Source organism: Ornithodoros turicata, chromosome 1 (genome assembly GCF_037126465.1).
Source record: "Ornithodoros turicata isolate Travis chromosome 1, ASM3712646v1, whole genome shotgun sequence".
NCBI classification, from domain to species: domain Eukaryota; kingdom Metazoa; phylum Arthropoda; class Arachnida; order Ixodida; family Argasidae; genus Ornithodoros; species Ornithodoros turicata.
The window spans coordinates 158,617,154-158,634,690 of NC_088201.1; the positions used below are offsets into that span (position 1 = coordinate 158,617,154).

General features: G+C 44.3%; 4 protein-coding genes across 7 annotated transcripts in view; 1 reads left to right on the top strand and 3 right to left on the bottom strand.

The window, feature by feature from the left end:
- Positions 1-17,537, bottom strand: part of LOC135371742 (uncharacterized) — an 83,804-nt gene that overhangs the window by 32,384 nt on the left and 33,883 nt on the right. The gene's annotated exons all lie outside the window — the stretch shown is intronic.
- Positions 1,247-6,356, bottom strand: LOC135378698 (uncharacterized). The gene is made up of 4 exons (XM_064611790.1): positions 3,972-6,356; positions 3,240-3,497; positions 2,449-2,709; positions 1,247-2,348 (listed from the first exon to the last, which is right to left on the bottom strand). The coding sequence occupies exons 1-4, from the start codon at positions 5,482-5,484 to the stop codon at positions 1,564-1,566; spliced, it is 2,817 nt and encodes a 938-aa protein (XP_064467860.1). The 5' UTR covers positions 5,485-6,356; the 3' UTR covers positions 1,247-1,563.
- LOC135378699 (uncharacterized) lies at positions 3,967-12,055 on the top strand. The gene is made up of 11 exons (XM_064611791.1): positions 3,967-6,145; positions 7,169-7,272; positions 7,680-7,859; positions 8,074-8,320; positions 8,816-8,886; positions 8,945-9,034; positions 9,168-9,263; positions 9,353-9,559; positions 10,097-10,204; positions 10,646-10,865; positions 11,930-12,055. Exons 1-11 carry the CDS (start codon positions 5,875-5,877, stop codon positions 12,046-12,048), a joined length of 1,713 nt encoding a protein of 570 aa, XP_064467861.1. The 5' UTR covers positions 3,967-5,874; the 3' UTR covers positions 12,049-12,055.
- LOC135371734 (P2X purinoceptor 7-like) lies at positions 13,430-14,331 on the bottom strand. Its single transcript, XM_064605703.1, has 3 exons — positions 13,949-14,331; positions 13,659-13,874; positions 13,430-13,600 (listed from the first exon to the last, which is right to left on the bottom strand). Exons 1-3 carry the CDS (start codon positions 14,134-14,136, stop codon positions 13,444-13,446), a joined length of 561 nt encoding a protein of 186 aa, XP_064461773.1. The 5' UTR covers positions 14,137-14,331; the 3' UTR covers positions 13,430-13,443.

Sequence of the window (17,537 nt, forward strand, 5' to 3'; positions counted from 1 at the left end):
GCACGCTTGTGGAAGATGGTATACAATGTGATAAGTATGATACATATGCTCAGAACAAGGGAGTTTTTGTACGAACATCAATACAGTGAAATCCATTAAAGTCCGACAGTTGATCAGTAGGAACTCTCGTTCAAGCCAAACACACAGTGATGTTCAGCGTGATGTAACCGTATCGTAAAGTGACCTGCATATGTCAAAATATTCTTGTAACTCAACCGATACCAAAAATCGAGTCTGTCAGAAATCCAGATCAGCTCGCAGGGTGTGGATGGGTGAGGGACCGTGTACTAGCTTGCATTGTGGATGATAAATGGCGTGGTTTCATCTACATTTTCTATAGTTAGTGACAACTTAACCCCTACAGTTTGGGACAGTCCACTGATTCTCATTGCGTCCTGCAGTTGGCTCTGTCTCTGCACTGCTGTGCTACAATGGTGCAAAACACAGTTCCAATATTAGCGGCGCTGTGAGCTGAATAACAACTTAAATTGTATCAACTAGGAAACCACGGTGTCAACTAACCTGGAAAACAGGGAATTGTCAGGAAATTTTGATGTGAATGGAACAGTCAGCGGATTGCCAGGGAATTTGCCCAAGAGGCATATGAAGTCAGAGAAAATCGCAGACAAGCGCCGTCACGATGCACAGTGAATTGCCAGCACTCTTAAGTGGTTAAGCAGTCACGCCGCAGCAATGTTGCTGTGAGTAGCAGTTTGCTAACACAACAAGCTCAGAGGCAGAAAAATAGGGCATTCTTACTAATTACTCAATAAATGATCTGTTTTATGAAGGATCTGTACCAAAACATAACAGCAGGTACAAAGTTCCCTTTTGTTTTCGACAAGGAATTCGCTTGAAATAAACGGTGAAATTCTGGAAAAATTAGGGAATTTGAACGCAACCGTTTAGTAGACACCCTGGAAATATTTTGCCCAAACAGGTTTTACTGCTTCTCAAAACGTGGAATTGGGCCTGTTGGTACTGCATACCGAATTAAAAGCACTAAAATCAGACGAGGACAACACATACGGAAGGCGAACTAACAACAATTTATTTGACATGAGACGAACGTATTAAAAACGAGCTCAGAAGCTCCATCTCCTTTTCCGTTAAACCAATGGACCAATGGAGATGTGTCAGCTGTCCGTTCCTTGGTTTAACGGAAAAGGAGAGGGAGTTTGAGCTCGTTTTTAGTACGTCCGTCTCATGTCAAATAAATTGTTGTTAGTGCGCCTTCCGTGTGTGTTGTTCGTGTCTGATTTTAGCTCTTTTAATTCGGTTTACTGCTTCATTCTGTGAAAATTTGTTTCGTGGTAACTTTGTTTGTACGTGGAGTGATGCAGTGTGGGCAGCCTCGAACTGTAGGACCTAACTTGTCACTAACTATAAAAGGTTTTCAGGAATGCAGAACTACAGAAAATACTGATACCACAGAGTTAAATTATTCGTGCTATAGTTACATAAAAAAATTGTACTCTTTGAAGGAAGTAAACGTAGAAAAAACGGTGTAAGTATACAACTAACCGACATGAAATGGCATTACAGTCACACCAAATGAAGTCACTAGTCCCTTTCAATGACATTTGGAAGGTCACAAATGAACGTCCTTTCTTCTGGGGCAAAATTAATAAAAAGACTAGGACTGTTGACATCCAGCACGTCCACAACACAGGGCAACGATACAGGGTCCACAAAGCACTCGTTGATGTGAGGTGGGAAATTGCCATCCATCGTCAACACTTCCTTGCACAACAGCAAGCACTTGCGGTCACTGTTCACTCTCACCACAATTATTCGACGAATAACGTAGTACTGTGCCGTGGCTGTCCTGACAACAGCAGAGTTGCTCTTCACAGCACGTGAATATGCCTCACTGTGGTAGACCTGGTCCTTATAAACAGCCCTAGTGTACTCATTTACAACATCTTGGCAAGCGCCATACATACTTGTTACTGCATGTTTTTCTGCCATTGTTAGTGTCGTTGCTTTTGCCTTGCCCAACAAACAGATACTTCCAACATAAGCCACACTCTGCAGCCTCTTCTCCCCCAGCATGCTCTTACAAAATGCTGTAATACGAGTAGGTAGTGTATATACTGCGAGAAAGTGGTGTAGCTCCTGGGAGAGGACGACTCTTTCTACTATTTGTTGAGGCACTCCCTTTGATGCCTTCACGAGTTTCACGAGTGAACCATTTCCACCTTCGAAGACAAAGGCAGAATGCGCCCACAAAGGTCCCATTTGCCGAGCTGCTTTAGTGAGGTGAAGGAGTTGATGCATATTAAATTTCATGCAGTTGTCTCCATACAGGGAAGCTGCGCTTGATACAAACTGCATGAGAAGTTGCTCTGAAAAGTGGGACAAAGAAGCGGGTTACCATACAAGTAGCATGTTTGGCAGAATCACGACCTGGCCATGAATCTATCCTTAAATTAACAATAGCCTTACCAGCTCTGCACATCATTCGAGGTGTTATCCTTTCCGAGAGGAGGAGATGAAGTGCCTCAGAGAGCTTGGAAAAATGCCTCCAATACCTCTCTGGTAGGAGACCAAGGGTGCAGGGCAAGGCATAAAATAGCACCCAGAGGCGCCATTCACTCGCTTTCCAAAAGTTTCGCTCTGTGATGATCCTCGGGAGGCGTGTGAAGCAGTGAGGTGGCCTTATAAGAAGAAGCCGCTGGTTAACCTTGTTCACAACAACAGGACTGCCTGCGAAGAGAAGGAAGCTTTCATCCAAGATCAACTCCGCGTTTCTAAAACATTCCACAGCAGAATATTGCAGTACATTGGTGACACTGAAGCTAAAGGCGCCTTCCTTGTATTTCTCGGCACAAGAGCCATGTGACTGAAACAAGTTAATTAGATGAAAAAAGAATAACTAATTATTGACATTCCGTTTTTTTTTCTATAATCAAACTCAAACTCAATTATTGACAATGTGTTTTTTGTTGAAGGTAGATGGTGAAGGCCCTCTTCCGTGCAACAGGTGTACTGAAGCCATGGGATGCTTATTCCACAACTTAAAGTCTGCCTTTAAAGGTGTTATCGAATTAACGGGATGAGTTGACAGTGTCTGATGTACTGGGGAGAAAAACCAAATTGTACCGTACGCAAGAGCTCCCTCAGAATGATTTAGACTTCGAAATTTGAAGAACTGCCCAGAAAACCAGTGTGCTTCTCCAAACGCCATAAGGTTATTGATTGCACTATTCTATCGAAGTACCCACTGCAATACTCACCGATATAAAATCGTTCCTCTGAGTGACAAGAACCAAACCAGAGTTCCGCGAACTGTCTGGCAACTCCTTGGAGAACACAGTGCATATAGTCTACTGTGAATCCCCACACTGGGTCAAACCCATGCAAACCAAGAAGAGGTGAAGGTCCCTTGATGCCGTTAATGACTGTGTTGAGTTCAACAGCAAGGTTCGCATCCCTAATGACACCACCTGGTGTCCTTTCTCGTCCCTGATCCTCATACAAGTACCTCATACTTCCTGCGAGGAAAATGATTATTGTAAAAATGTACATGACATATTGAGCGACAATTTTTTACGTAAATATATTTATATTTGATTGAACTTATTGTTACATATATCTATATATGTATTTAATTCTATGTAATTTTATATAGCCATTATTCATATATTAAGCTGCAAACATTGAATTTATTTGTTTATTTAAATATTCTACTAAGACCTAGACGGTGTTGTCATAGGGGTAAAATAGATAAAAACTGTAGCGAAATTTATACTAACAGCACAACAGAGAGGAACACAATATGTGTGTATGCACTTGTATCAAAGGAAATAGGTAGCAAACTTCACAGCAGGTACAGTGGATCCATTTCCCATGGAGTTCGTACAGTTCTCATCGAAATTCTGCCAAATTTACTTTTGGTAATTGCCAATTTTGGAAATGTAATGGTACCATGCCGCAGTGCAGTCTACGGTAATATACAGAGCACCTACCTTGGCTATAAGTCCCCTTTGTGAGACACCATGGGCAACCAAAATACCCGTTGAAAAGAACGTAGTTCTGAACAGCTGCACGGGCTGGGGCATCCACACAGCAGCAGAGTGCATACACTTTCGACGTGTACGTGATACCACCACACACCCACTGAACTGGTTGCATCGAGTTGACCTCATCTACAAACTTGCTGAGAAACATACTCATTTTCGGATGAGACTTGCCAAACCACAACCCAGCAAGAATTGGACTCTTGAAACGTGACTGTGGAGGGAGCTCGTTAATAGTGAACTGGATTGGCCAGATAGATGTTTTCGACGATTCATAAAGAGGGCTGCCATCGGTATTGAATGTGATTGTGAGGTCACTTTCATTCAAAGTTCCATATTGTCGCAGTTTGCGGTGGGCAGCTGCACTTGTGATGTCCGAGATGTCATCATTTGATTCAGTTTGAGCTGCTAGTTTTTGTAAGTTGCCGAGTAAGTCACTCTTCGACACTTCAATGTGATGCTTGATCTGTTTCGCTATTTTCGTGATAACAAAAAAGCAACCAGCCGCTCTGAGTTGTCTCATAGTATATGTCACCATACAGGCATTACAGTGGAGCTCTTCATTGAGGACTGTCTCACAACGTGAACAATAGTAATGATAGGTGACAAGACACTGTTTCTTTTTGGCCCACAATTTCCTGAAGAGATACAATGTTGGTGGCAAGACCGTAGAACCAAACATACTGTTAATCATGGTCAACAGGTCTTGCAAAGCAATCCAGGACAGACCATGGCCAACAACAAATGCCATTACCATTACGATAGCAGCCGCCACAGTCGTCTGCGAACCTGGAAGAGTAGAGTTGGAAAGTTCTGAATTGAGGTCCTCATGCAGATTATCATCGGTCGCTTCAAAGAACTGCGCAGATCCAGCGTGAGCGCTGTTTGGTGGGGCCATATCATCATTGTCATCACTGTCGCTTGACATCGACCAAACGTCTTCGTCTTCGGCGCCGGAGTTGACATCAGTGTCATCACCTGATATTTCAGTCTCTTGTTCTGAAGCTTGTGCCGGACTCCTTGGGTCTCCTTCGTCGAGACTGCCAATGTCAGAAGCGACAAATGTGCATGTACTTGCTGGGTTCACCTGTTGTGATGTGTCACCTACAAGCTCACTACGATGTGTGATGTCACCGGAAACGTCGGAGCACAGGTAGTCTGTACCGGTCGTGATGGCTGAACCCGGTTCATCACACGAGGGGGAGATTTCTGTGTTGCCGTCATCCACCTGACTGTGTGGATCGATGTTCGCCGATTCCTGTGTTGGCACGAAACTAGTACTGGCGCACTCATCGTTGGATCCTCTCGCAGCTTCGCAAGGCTCTTCCAGCCCTCCATGTTCACTAGAGCCGCTACAATCGCCTTTGTTCTTGCTCTTTCGACGGTTGCACTTGGTTTGCCTCGGAACCTTAAAATCTGCCCCCTTGTAGAGGTACTGCTTTAACCTCCGCTTTGGAGGCATACCTTTTGGTACGTAATATCGCTATACGACTGAAGAGAACGAAAAAAATACGTCGCTAAATACGAGAAACTGAGAACTACTCATATCACAGCATCAACAGTTCGACAAAATTGTTCCGACTTCGCACGACTTGGAGATTGGCGCCTGTTGGCTCTCGGCTACCTTGTGAATTTTTTCTTCGAAATAATTGGTCAACGGAGTTAGAATTATTACTTCGTTTTTTTTATTTTTGAATAATAAGTCGTTTTATACTTTTTTGGGGGGTAGCAATTACACAATATTAAAGAAAGCTGAGACAGGAAAAACCATCCTCCGTTAGCAGTATTCTGCATCACTCTCTGGCAACGTTGATAGCATTGTGTTTTTTTTTTCATTGCCCGTAATGGATGGATGGCAGGTTCGTCTTTGTCTGAATGTGCACATGTGTTGTGTCCCGTAGTTTGTGCTATTTTGTTTTTCGTACACCATTTACAAGGAACAATGTACGCTTACGTCCGGTACGTCGAAGACGACGTAAAGGGAATAATGCCTGTTTCCCTGATCAAAAGCTTCAACCCGCAAAGTTGTGACGTCTTTGACCGAAACATCAAGAAGGCTTTTTGGCAGTCCCAGTCTGGAGCTGTTAAGGGCTTCTACGACGCAAAAGTCTTGCTACTTGGAGGTAAGTACGCTCATTGACACACAAAAACTACGGTGATGCGAAACAGTTTTTGACGAGTGATATTTTCGGTGAAAGTGTAGTTTCGTTTGGTGCTTCGTTTGGGCGGGAAACCTAGATTCGTCTGGCTCCATCACCTCACGAGTAGGGCACAGTTAGAACAAGCTTGTGCTTTCCTGTGAGCGACGGTGTGCAAATTATCGTCGATTTTGAAGTTCTTGGTGATATCCTTCAGTTCGCTCTTGAGTTAGGCATCGTTCTGGCGGCTTTCATACATCGTATCAAAACTGCAGTCGATACGACATACCGGTCATGTTGCAGTGTTCGGCAATCCCTATGAGAGTTATAAAATCCTGCTTTGTTGATCTCAAGTCGCGGTTGGATGTTCGTTTATGGGTTACTTTCAATTTGGATAGGTTAAGGCAACACAAAGGGAGTCAAATTTTGCATCTCCCAAGGCGGGCACATTCCGAAACTATAAACCATTTGTAGCCGGTGATTTTAGAGTATGCGCGTTTTGTTTTTCTCCTTGATATCACGGATTCGAAGAGATTTTTTGCTTGATTATCGCGGTAATAATGCTGGCTTTGCGTTAGCGATGGGCCAGGAGAAACGGACAAGAACAGGGGCTGTCTCTGACTATCTTTCATTTGTTAATTTTTTGTTGGTGGTCCCGTCCACAGTTAGAACTCCTACACAGTCTATATACCAAACATATGCAGCTAAGTTAAGTGCTCTAGAAGAGTACTGGCCTTCTTTCTGAGCTCTCATGCACTTTGCCCAAGCTGATAACACCTGGACTAGTCTTAAGCAATTACCTCATCTGTAATTGTTCAATCCCGAAATTGGAACAGCTGTTTAAATGATAGTTAGAGCATAAAGGCATTTATAGCTCAACACGTTAGTCACTTTCAGGAACGTTGTAACTTCACTCAGTAGTTTATTACACTCCCTGTGGCTGCCTCCTTGAAGCTGCTTGCTTATTTATGACGTGCTTGATGTTTGGTCACTCTTTCTTTGTTACAGAGTCCAAAGAGGCCCTCATAACGAACATGGTCAGCAGGCGTATGGCTATACCTGAAATATTTGAGCCCACAGATACGGACACGAGTGACGGTGCTGCGTCAGTTGTACGTTATGTTTTTATGTTTCTCTTTGAAATTGGCTACAAGACAAGATTAATGGTGAGGGTCGAGGCGGTAACCTAGCAGTCATATTAATGTGCAAATGAGATAGTTTTGGGGCTACCGGTTGGTATAAACTGTGTGTGTTTGCCTCGCTTTTGTTAATTTTGTGTTGAAGTGAAGGAAGCAGGGGCTTCTTACTCAATGCGTGTGAGGATACGTTGTGTACATTGCTTTGTCAAACTAAGTGCACCATAGAAAGAAGTAACATCTCGTTGAGTTTGAGGACACTTCTCTCTTCGTATTGTGTGTTCCTCAAACTCAAGGAAATCTTGCCTCTTTCTACAGTACACCAGCTCGCTCGCAACATTCTAATTTGCTCATTAAGTGCACTTCTTTTTTTACTAATTCAGGTGAAGCCAAAAGGTCGTGAAAACGGTCAAGGCAAGAAAATGGAAGCACGAAAGAAGCAACCAGAAACACGCACATTTAGCAGGAAGGAGGTCCATGGCAGCATGGCAAGCAAGCATATGTTTCTACCTGAAACAGTTGAACCTGCAGTTGCTGCCACAGATGATGAGGCTGCGTCAGCCGTATGTCATACGTTTCAGTTTCTAACAAAACCAGACTAGTGGCGGGAATTGAGCAACTCGCATATCAAACAGGATGTTTGGGGGCTACCAATGGGTCGACTGTGTACGGTGGTCTCACTTTTGGTAATTTTGTTTTGAAATGGGGGAAACAAGCACTTTATGTACACTGCATGTGTCACATTGAATGCACTTCATTCTTACTATTGTAATCCAGGTGAGGTCAGGCGGTCCCAAAAATGACGCAGACAAGAAAATGGAAGCAGGAAAGGGACAAACAGAGAAACAAGGAAGACAGAGCAGAAAGGAGGTGCATGACAGTGAGACAGTGCCAAGAAAGAGGTTTCTGCTTGAAAGGGAGATGAAGCAAAAATTGGAAGAGGAAAACCAAAGCCTCAAAAAGGAGCTCACCGCAGAAAGGCAGCTTTGTAGGAAGCTACAAGAGGCGCTGCTCGAAAAGCATGGTATATCTTCCCAATTTTTCTGCTTGCTCTATTTCTGCTCTGGTGGCAGGCATGCTTTGCAAAACCCTGGAAAATCTATGGCATGCTGGGTAACAGGTGCCTGGTTTTTTCATGTTGCTTGCTGTTTCACGTTTCGTAACGTGCCTGCCTGCATTCTCAAAAATGAACTTCCTTGCACAGCACGCTCACAACCGTTGTCGTTGTGAATCATATCACTTCCTGACCTGATGTCTTGTGAACGGTAGGGTCTTCCCTTATTGTGGCAGACATTAATTATGTTCATGTCACAAAAAAAGGTGTATGTCCACTATTTTCAGCAAATCAAGCTACACAATGGTATCTTTTGCAACGGTTGGTTCCGTGCGTGCTATGCCATGCTATTCTGTTTTTAGGGTGTGCTTGTATGGTAGTGTTAATTTATTTGTATCCTTTGTGATTGTATCCTCTGGGATGATGTTCTTCCTTTCCTGCACTGCCTTGCTTTCTTTTTCAAAGCTGCGATGAGGAATGCACTAAGCTCACCAGTCTTTACGCACGAAATGCTGCATGACCAACATGAATGTATGGTATGTATGGCTGTTCCCCCAAGGGCAAACTGCTCATATGGTGTCTGTAACATTGCAGGTTGAAGAGGCCACCACACCTCCACGTAATATAACCCCTCCAGAATCATCAGTTTTGTTGCCTTCGAGACAGGACAGCAAGATGTCAAATGTAATAATTATTGCGCACTCTTTTTGTGTAAGCGATTGGTGTGTTACACAAACCATGATTTACTTTGTCCACTCTTGTTTTTGCACATAACATGCCTATGTGCTGGTAATAATATTACTGTGGACATCATCAGGTTGAGAAACCACCACAGTCTGCATGCTCCAGCGGATCCGTCAGCGTGACCATTGTGTCGACCGACTCAAACTTGCCAGATCCATACCCGGTCTCTGTGAGCATTGAGGAGTTCACACAGCATTGACATTTCCTTTGATGCTTCAGTGGATGTCCTTTTTGACTGTGTCTATATTTCCTTTGTAGTTGGATGGTAATGCTCCTTCCAGTCCAGTAAAAAACTCTCTGGCAAATAGTAAACCCAGGAGCCCCAGTGTTCACGGCTCCCTGACCCCATGTGATGCTCCCACTAGCCCAACATGTGAATCCATGGCAGCATGTCCATCTAACGCATCAAGTGCCTCCAGTGTTCAGGGCTGCACAACCACGATGAACTTGAGCCTTGTCAACAAGGTAATGACGTTTCAAGTGAACAACCGTGCTCGGAAAGAAATTTGAGTGAGGTAGCAAGGATATGCTGTTTATAGGAGATTAAGAAGTGTGCATATGAGGGGGGATTCTTGAAAAATATGCGAGATAAAAGACAGGAAATGCGCCGTGCATACTATGTTTATTTGGTAGCTCCTCTGCTTTCATGCATTCTGTTTATACCGTATGCATTCGATTCTACGGCGGGGGTGCTGCTTAGGTACCCAAGTGAGAGAAAAACTCGGACTCACCTGTGGTGGGGACTAGAACAACATTTATTTTGCGAACAGAATTCAAACGCTATCATCCTCCGAGCCGTCCGTGGCAAGTGTGTTTTGAGACTGTTACTTTCCTTGCAGCATTCTCTGTTTGCAACAGGTGTGTGGACATGTAATTCAGAGGGGAATATTGGGGAGCATGTTCTTGTGCTTTACACTCACTCTGTGTTTTAAATCTTGGAAGTTATTCTTGGCATGTCTGGCATGGTTTGACCTAACGCTACAATTGTCCAATCTGCAACAGACCTCGGGACGTTCCAACTCTAGGAACAGGATATCGCGACCATTCCTGGGAAGATCCCTCATTCAACGTGCCCCCACACGCCCTGACTTGGTATTGACTGGAGATGAGGTAGGACATGCTCCCTTACGACATCATTCATGGAACATGAAGAAATGCTCCTGCTTTGTTTGTATCTGTCCCTTCTATGTTTGTTCCAGCCTCAGAACATCAGTTTCTCTCATGAAGAAATGCTTTTAGGCTAGAACGCTCAGAATAGGACAAACACTAACAACACCTCAAATGAGCCAATAAATTGTAGATCCAAGAATGGTTGAAAAAGTTCTTAGAATCACCCGAACTGGAGAGCTACATCAAAATGAATCACTCGCGTGAGTTCCTGCAGCACTGAGAATGAATCAGAGCTGACACAATTGCTGAACAGTAGCGAGAGGAATTTAATGTGCTTGTGCAGCCTTGACATCTTGGTGTGACAACGTTGGTTCGAGCTCTGTGCAAAGTAAACTACCTGCCCTGTGGTCGACAATATATCTGTTCTATTTCATGCAACAGGTGACTCTTGAGGATGGCATAAATGTCAACAAGGAACATTTTGAATACCTGCTTGACACCCCTAAGGACTCTCTGTTCTGCCGCGACATGGTGAGAGCTCTATGGAGCGCAGAGCAGCTGGCAGAGAGAAGTCTAACAGGAGAAGCCTGCCGTCGGTTTCTAAAACAAGGCGCAGAGGGAAAGCGACGCCTCACCCCCAAAAAATTGGATGCCCTTGGAAGTGAGTTTCATAATCGTCTCGTAATTCGCTCCTGTACACGACTTGCGTATTAATTTTTAATTTTGTCATTGACAGGAACAGTAATGGTAACTATGCACGTCTTTATGGCTGCTCTTTTTATGTACATATTAAATATTTCAGCAACATTGTCAGTCAGGTTACTGAGGTGATGAGATACACAACAGTGAACATATCAGAAGACTGAGTTTTTGCATTCCAATTTTCTTTCACATTTGTTTTATAAACCTTTAAGCTTAGATCTGGATCTTTATTTACAAATACCATGTTTTTGATTGATAAAAAAGTGGTACAACTAAAATAGTATTCAGGTTAGGGAAGATTTTCGCTGGCCTTCTAAAGGCAATTTAATTTTTTGCTTACGACAAGTTTTTCGCTTTGCTTTTGACATATTCAACGTTAATATCACGTTTGCAGCAGAAAACAGTTTGGTACTGGCGTGATGAGACGGTAACGCATTTTGGGCAAGTGCATGATGATGGAAATTGCCATCTGGCCATCACCACTTTTAGGGGTAAACCGAGGTGTGAAATCCACAATAGCAAATTATAAAATACTATGATCGCACTTTAATTACCTCTATATCCGTTCTGACAGGTGGAATATCTCCACGTGCTCCTTCTCTTCTCCTATCTCCTTCTGATTCATTGCTCCATTTGTGGCTCAATCAAATGGAGCCCTAGGGAGTGGGAGGGACAAATTGGAGTCTTCTTTGCTTTCGTCTATTCCGTTTTAGTTACACCCTCTGTTCTAGGAACGGAAATAAGTGGTGAATTGAAAACATGTCTGACTGATCTGAGCAGGAAAAATGTCAACATAAGCTTCCCAAGCTAGAGTACAGTAGAAAATTTGCAAATATCTCACAAAGCCAGCAAAAAGTTATCTGCTAGTCAAATAATGTGCGTCCACCTAACTTTCTGTAAAGTATGTTATTGCTAGAACTTTTTTATTTATTATTTTTTTTTTTATTATATAACCACCATGTATAACAGTTGCCATGGTATGTAGGATACCCTTGTATAACATTTATTTTTGGTTCATTTCAGATGCCTGCTGGGAGTACCTGAAAAGAAGAACGCCTCCAAGCGACTCAAAGGAGGAACGATTTAAGATGCTTCCTAGTTATGTTCGTAACCTGCTGTCCGACATCAACAGAAAAAAATAAAAAAACGGCCTGGAGACACAAACTGTTTGCATATCCTGGTACAGTATGTGACACAAGCATGGGCGCGCCGTCGGGCGGGGGGAGGCTTCCTCCTGGCTTGCAGAAACTTAGGGTTTCTGAGCCAGTGTAGCTGTGGGCACAGTTGATGCACCACCACCCCAAACATTCTACCCTGCCTCCCTCCACCTAGAAAGAATCCTGATGGTACCCATGAGCGCAACACAACCATCAGGATTCAGGAGCACAGACATGGCTGCTTTGCATGCACTTCTTGCAGCTTACATACTGAACATACATTACATAAGTGAGACTTCCACATACATGCAGTCGCAAGAGGTACACATACTGAACAGGTATACAGATCCGGTACAACACTACCAAGAGCAGGTATAAATGTGCTGGTATGCAGTTATGAAGATGACATACATGGTCCCAGAATACGATATGAAATGATACTGGAATTCTCATACTGGAAAATTATATTGGATTTTCTAGCAGGGCTTCCATTCTGTATCTTACCTATTTTTTTTCCAGGTTTTACAGCTCTATGAAGTACATGAAAACATCAGAGAGCAGAAAGTCCTACTCTGTCTCCTAAATTGCTGGACATTAAAAAAGAAAAATACAGAGTTGTGAAAAAATGTTGTTTCGGCTGTGTATTATATTTCAATTAATTGTTCCGCGAAGTCTGTTGCGTACACTGAAGCCAGTTTCTATTTGGAGGACTGTCAAAATTTCTTTACAAAAGTATCTCGGTCACAGTCACCGAGAACTTATATGAAAAAAAGAATACGTGGGTACAGTCATTCTCATTCACAGAGACTGTTCACAGTAGTTTTGTTGTCGAATGGTGGCGAATCGAATACTGTGTGCAGAAAAGTGTCAGTGTATTTCATCTTAAAAAAATAGCATTGCAAAGGTAGTGTGAGCCTGTTACTGCATAATAAATTATGTAGCCATTTTGGAGTACTCTTGCCCACACCGACGCCGCATGGTTAACTGTGAACTGAGATGAAGAGGTGCTGTACCATTTAAGTCAGCACTAAGGACTTTCGTTACAAATGTTAGTTGGTCATATGATAATAGATCAGTTACAAGTGCTCCTTTCAGTGAAATCAAGTTAAGTGTTTTCAACCGTTAATTAGCATTTGCAAACCTGGTCAATCTCTAGTGTATAAAAAATTATAAACACAGTTCAGGTGAAGTACAATGATAAAAATTATTTTATTTACTCTCCATATATACAAGACATGAGTATGTACAAATAGATATGCTCCCAGGGCATCCATGCACAAACATAATAATTACAACATTGTGGGACTATCTGAAAGGAAAAAGCAATGAAAAAATTCGCAGCAAGCTAGAAATGAAATTTGCAGGCATCAATATACATTTTTACAAGTGTGCAGGTTCAAAGCCCTTATACACATCTGATGGAAAAGCATCCCTAATGGCATGCACCACGCAGGCAGGAAGAATCTTCCTATGGTGCTTTCCCAGACCACCCCATATCCACCTTGTGAATTGCCGATAGGCGATATAACGGAATTTCCTGCAGAAATAAGGTTTTTCCATTCAGTTTGCCGTTCAAGTAGCGCGTAAACACTCACTTGTTCACGGCGATGTCACGTATGTTGCCATACTCTTCAGTATCTCGGATGTACGTAAAAGACACTCGCAGAACTTCGGTGTCGAGGCAGAGTATCTCGAAATATTCGTTGTCTGTAATGCAGTTGACCGTCTGCTTTTTACAGACGTTCTCTACCTCCCGGCAGCACAAACACTCGTCAGCGGTATCCATCGGTTTGCACTTCCCGCAAGAACACCTGCACAACGAAAAAACAGCGCTTGTTTCACCTTAAACAAGTGCTTCTCCCTAATACATATAAATTTCACTAACCAGTCCGCGTTCCCGGCACGATCAGATCCTGGTGAGGACGGCGGTGACTCCGATATATCTGAGGATGATGAATCTTCTGCTGCGACGTACACACTTTCCGGCATGCTATCGTACGAACAGAAGTTCTGTGCACGCGATAGTTCTAGAATGCGGAGTTCTAGCGCACTCAGGTTCGGGAGACTCGACATTTTCGACGTAGAAAGTGGTTGCAGACGCTCACAGCCACTTTCGTTTTCACCGGATTAGCGAGTGGAAGCGCGCGTATTACATGCATCCTCGACAGATGGCGCGGTGTTATGCCATTGTTGAGAGACTGCCGGTTTCCTACTAGGTACCTAGACATGCAATCATCGAAAATTCGATTTAAAAAAAACTACAGCGATTTCAGCGGAGTTCTTTGACATTTGAACTTTAGAAGGTTCAAGCTTTTCACTGAACATAAAGTTTCGATAGGTTTATATTCACTTTTCGGTCCCTTTAAACATTTCGACACATCACAACTATCCCTGTTTTTCCCGATGCAAAACCAGAATACTGCGCAAAACCAGAATGCGCTTGCGCATCCCTCTGTCACCGACCATACCCTTACAAAAGGTGTGCTAGTCCATGTCCGGCCGATGGGGTCTGCTTGGTTACAGCAGTCAACGAATTTATGAGGGTGTCGTATTCTTTGCCCAGAAGCCATGGGCCTCGACATAGCACATGATCCTTCAGGACGATTTTGGACAATGTGGGATGTGCGGTGGCTATGCGACCGTCAACGTCATAACGATACCCGACCTTTTCCCGCACATTCAGCGCTTCACGACGCATCTTCGAGAAGCGTCAGTAAATGAGGAGCCCCGATCTTCAACTTGTCGTTATCCCATAACGCGCTTTAAATGCACCACTTCGGCCCGTGGTGGTGGTGGTGCAACGGCTCGCCGTTGTCGGCCTCGCAGAGGTGGGCAACGTCACGACTGACGCCCTGGGGGAATGTGCGTCCTGGGCCAACTTCTAAGGGAACTGTGTCGACATATGCCTGAAAGCGTCCGAGGAATACCCAGGAAAAAACCTCAGACAGCCCTTCGGCCCGTGATTCGGCCCGTGATTCGCCGTGAGATCTTGCGCCATCCTACCAAAGCGGCTGTGGAGCGCGCGAACTTTAAATATAACGATAACGATCGTTATTTGAAAGTTCGAGATCGGGGTCCGAGGACGTCCTCTTCTCTTTTTGAGGATGTCTGCAAGCCTTCTAACCCATGGAGTGCAGGCCAAAGGATTCAACGCCTCATCCACCAAGGTTCGGATTTCCCAATCTGCTTGATCTCTATGGAAGGTACAATGCTGGACAAATGTTTACAGAACACTTTCCGGCGCATTATTTTCTCACATTGACATCTTTGCAGCGAATGGAGCCGTACGGACTTACAGTCATGTGCCTAGCTAACCCAGTCACCTGTTTGCAAGTCCGTACAGTCCCATTCGCTCCTAGCGTGTCACTCAGAAGGAGGAATGCGCCGGGGCGTGTTCCGTATGAACAATTCGAATAATTCCGCGATTTACGCCGCGAGACAACTGCAATCATGAGCGACGCCACAGTGATCGAGTCTGTGGAGTAATTTGGAGCGTGTTCTGCGAACTTTTTTTCAGCTCTGTACCTTGGCTTCCAACAGTTCGCAAGAGTAGCATAAGCTGCACTTCTGTGTATTTTCCGAAAGGCTGCAGTACCATGGTGTGGTTCTCGGTACAGTGTCGTTGATACGTCGCCTACCAATTGCGGCTTCGCAACAGCGAGACGATTCTGGACAATCCGAGCCGCTGACAATCTTGCTTCGCAAGTCCATGGCCGGTGAAACTCGCTATCATACCTACGGGCTCGGGCAGACGGTCTACCTGTCAATGAAACACTTTTCGGCCTTTCCTCAGGAGAAGAGCTTTCACAGTGTAGATGAACCATAAACCCGGAATCTTCACCATTGATACCGGCCGCGCATCTTGCACTCCACGTGAGATACGGCACCTCGATTGTTCAGCCAGTATACAATGGACATCTGTGACAACTTGTCTGAATGTAACGAAGTCGCTGATTCGTTATCTAGACCTGGGGTAGTTCTGGTATGTAGTATCTCACCATGAGATTGATTACATACGAAATTTTTTTACACACTTTTTGGTGTCGTTCTTACTGGGTGCGTCATATCGCGCATCCTTTTGAGTGTAGCAGCTACACCCCACATAGTGGGTGGAATCAAATACACCTTAACCATGGGGTGTAAGGAGTAAACTACACACTGAGCTTTTTTGCACCCTTTTGAGGGTGTATCATGACTCACACCCCTTTGTGTGTAAAAGTTTGAAGGTGTAATGAAATACACCTACCTCTCAAGGTGTATTTCACAACACCTTCAAACTTTTACACTTAAAAGGGTGTGAGTTATGGTACGCAAACATTAGTAGTATATTACCAGCTCAACTGGCCCACAACTCACACAGTGGCCTGGACGACAATAATGAGCAAGTAGAGCAATTTCGGACTCCCCACAGTAATTAGGATCATTCAGTGAGTCATTACACTAATTGGGGAGCATCTAAGACGTGTCCAGACCACTGTGTGAGTTGTGGGCCAGTTGAGCTGATAAAAAAATAAAGAAATAAAGAAGTAGGCAGAAAAGAAAAAAAAGAGATAGAAATAGAGTGGAGAGAAACAATTTATTCGAAAATTAACGACGTTGTGGCGAAGAAACCGTTCGGGAGTGACCAGCGCTTGTTGGCGTCAGGTAGTTGCAGAAATCGACGACAGGTGGACACCTAGTTCCACGACGTCACACCAGATGGCACTACCATCATAGCTCTATGTGAGAAAGACAGAGAACAAGATACTAGCGGCAGATAAAAATGGTAACACTGCTCAACAAGTCTAGGCATGCGAATGAAAAGGCCTAACCGCTACTGCTAAACAGCATGGAGAAAACAGTACACATCGGGGAAAAGGTGACCGGTGAGGCCTAACCACAGCGTCACAACACTACGCAGCTAACACAAGACGGGAACCGCAAAACTGGCGTTAACACGAACAAAAGGCTTGCTCACTGCTAAACAAGTCTAAACATGCGAGAAAGGGTTTAACACGAGCGCGGTAAAACAACGCGGCAAATCACTCACCTTTTCCCTCGCGACGACGGGTGCGACTGCTCCATCCGAGAGGCAGGCAGAAACTGAGCGGGCGCGGGTACTGCGGAGCAACCGAGCGCACGTCTGCGACGCGCCACGGCAACTACGCATGCGCGCGCGCGTATGTGCGGCGCTCCTAGCGCCCTCTGCGCCGCCCGCCCTGCCGACCGCGGGTTGTTTCGGTTTCGACTCTCCGCTCCTCCCGCTGCGCGCGCGCTCCTAGCGGCAGCGGGTGGCTTCTTCGTTTCGGTTTCGCTCTCATTTCTTTGCGCGCGTTTATCTGTACAGGTCACATTGTTTTCATTTGGGCTGCATTCAAACATATATTGTCGCAAACTTAAGCAGGGAGAATAAAGAGTAGACATTCAAGGTTGAAAAATTATTTATTGTCCCTAAGTAAAGTAAACATGCTGGAACGCAGCAAAGAGGCATGTGA

Bases quoted from the DNA above. Each gene is read 5' to 3' on its own strand.
- LOC135371734 (XM_064605703.1), bottom strand. From the start codon at position 14,136: ATGTCGAGTCTCCCGAACCTGAGTGCGCTAGAACTCCGCATTCTAGAA. The intron at 13,875-13,948 runs GTTAGTGAAATT...TTCGTTGTGCAG, and splicing joins CGTGCCGGGAACGCGGACTG to GTGTTCTTGCGGGAAGTGCA. The intron at 13,601-13,658 runs GTGAGTGTTTAC...TTATTTCTGCAG, and splicing joins CGTGACATCGCCGTGAACAA to GAAATTCCGTTATATCGCCT.
- LOC135378698 (XM_064611790.1), bottom strand. From the start codon at position 5,484: ATGCCTCCAAAGCGGAGGTTAAAGCAGTACCTCTACAAGGGGGCAGAT. The intron at 2,710-3,239 runs GTGAGTATTGCA...TTCTCTTCGCAG, and splicing joins AGAGGAACGATTTTATATCG to GCAGTCCTGTTGTTGTGAAC. The intron at 2,349-2,448 runs GTAAGGCTATTG...CCCACTTTTCAG, and splicing joins TCGAATGATGTGCAGAGCTG to AGCAACTTCTCATGCAGTTT.
- LOC135378699 (XM_064611791.1), top strand. From the start codon at position 5,875: ATGGCAGGTTCGTCTTTGTCTGAATGTGCACATGTGTTGTGTCCCGTA. The intron at 9,264-9,352 runs GTGAGCATTGAG...TTTCCTTTGTAG, and splicing joins CAGATCCATACCCGGTCTCT to TTGGATGGTAATGCTCCTTC. The intron at 10,866-11,929 runs GTGAGTTTCATA...GGTTCATTTCAG, and splicing joins AAAATTGGATGCCCTTGGAA to ATGCCTGCTGGGAGTACCTG.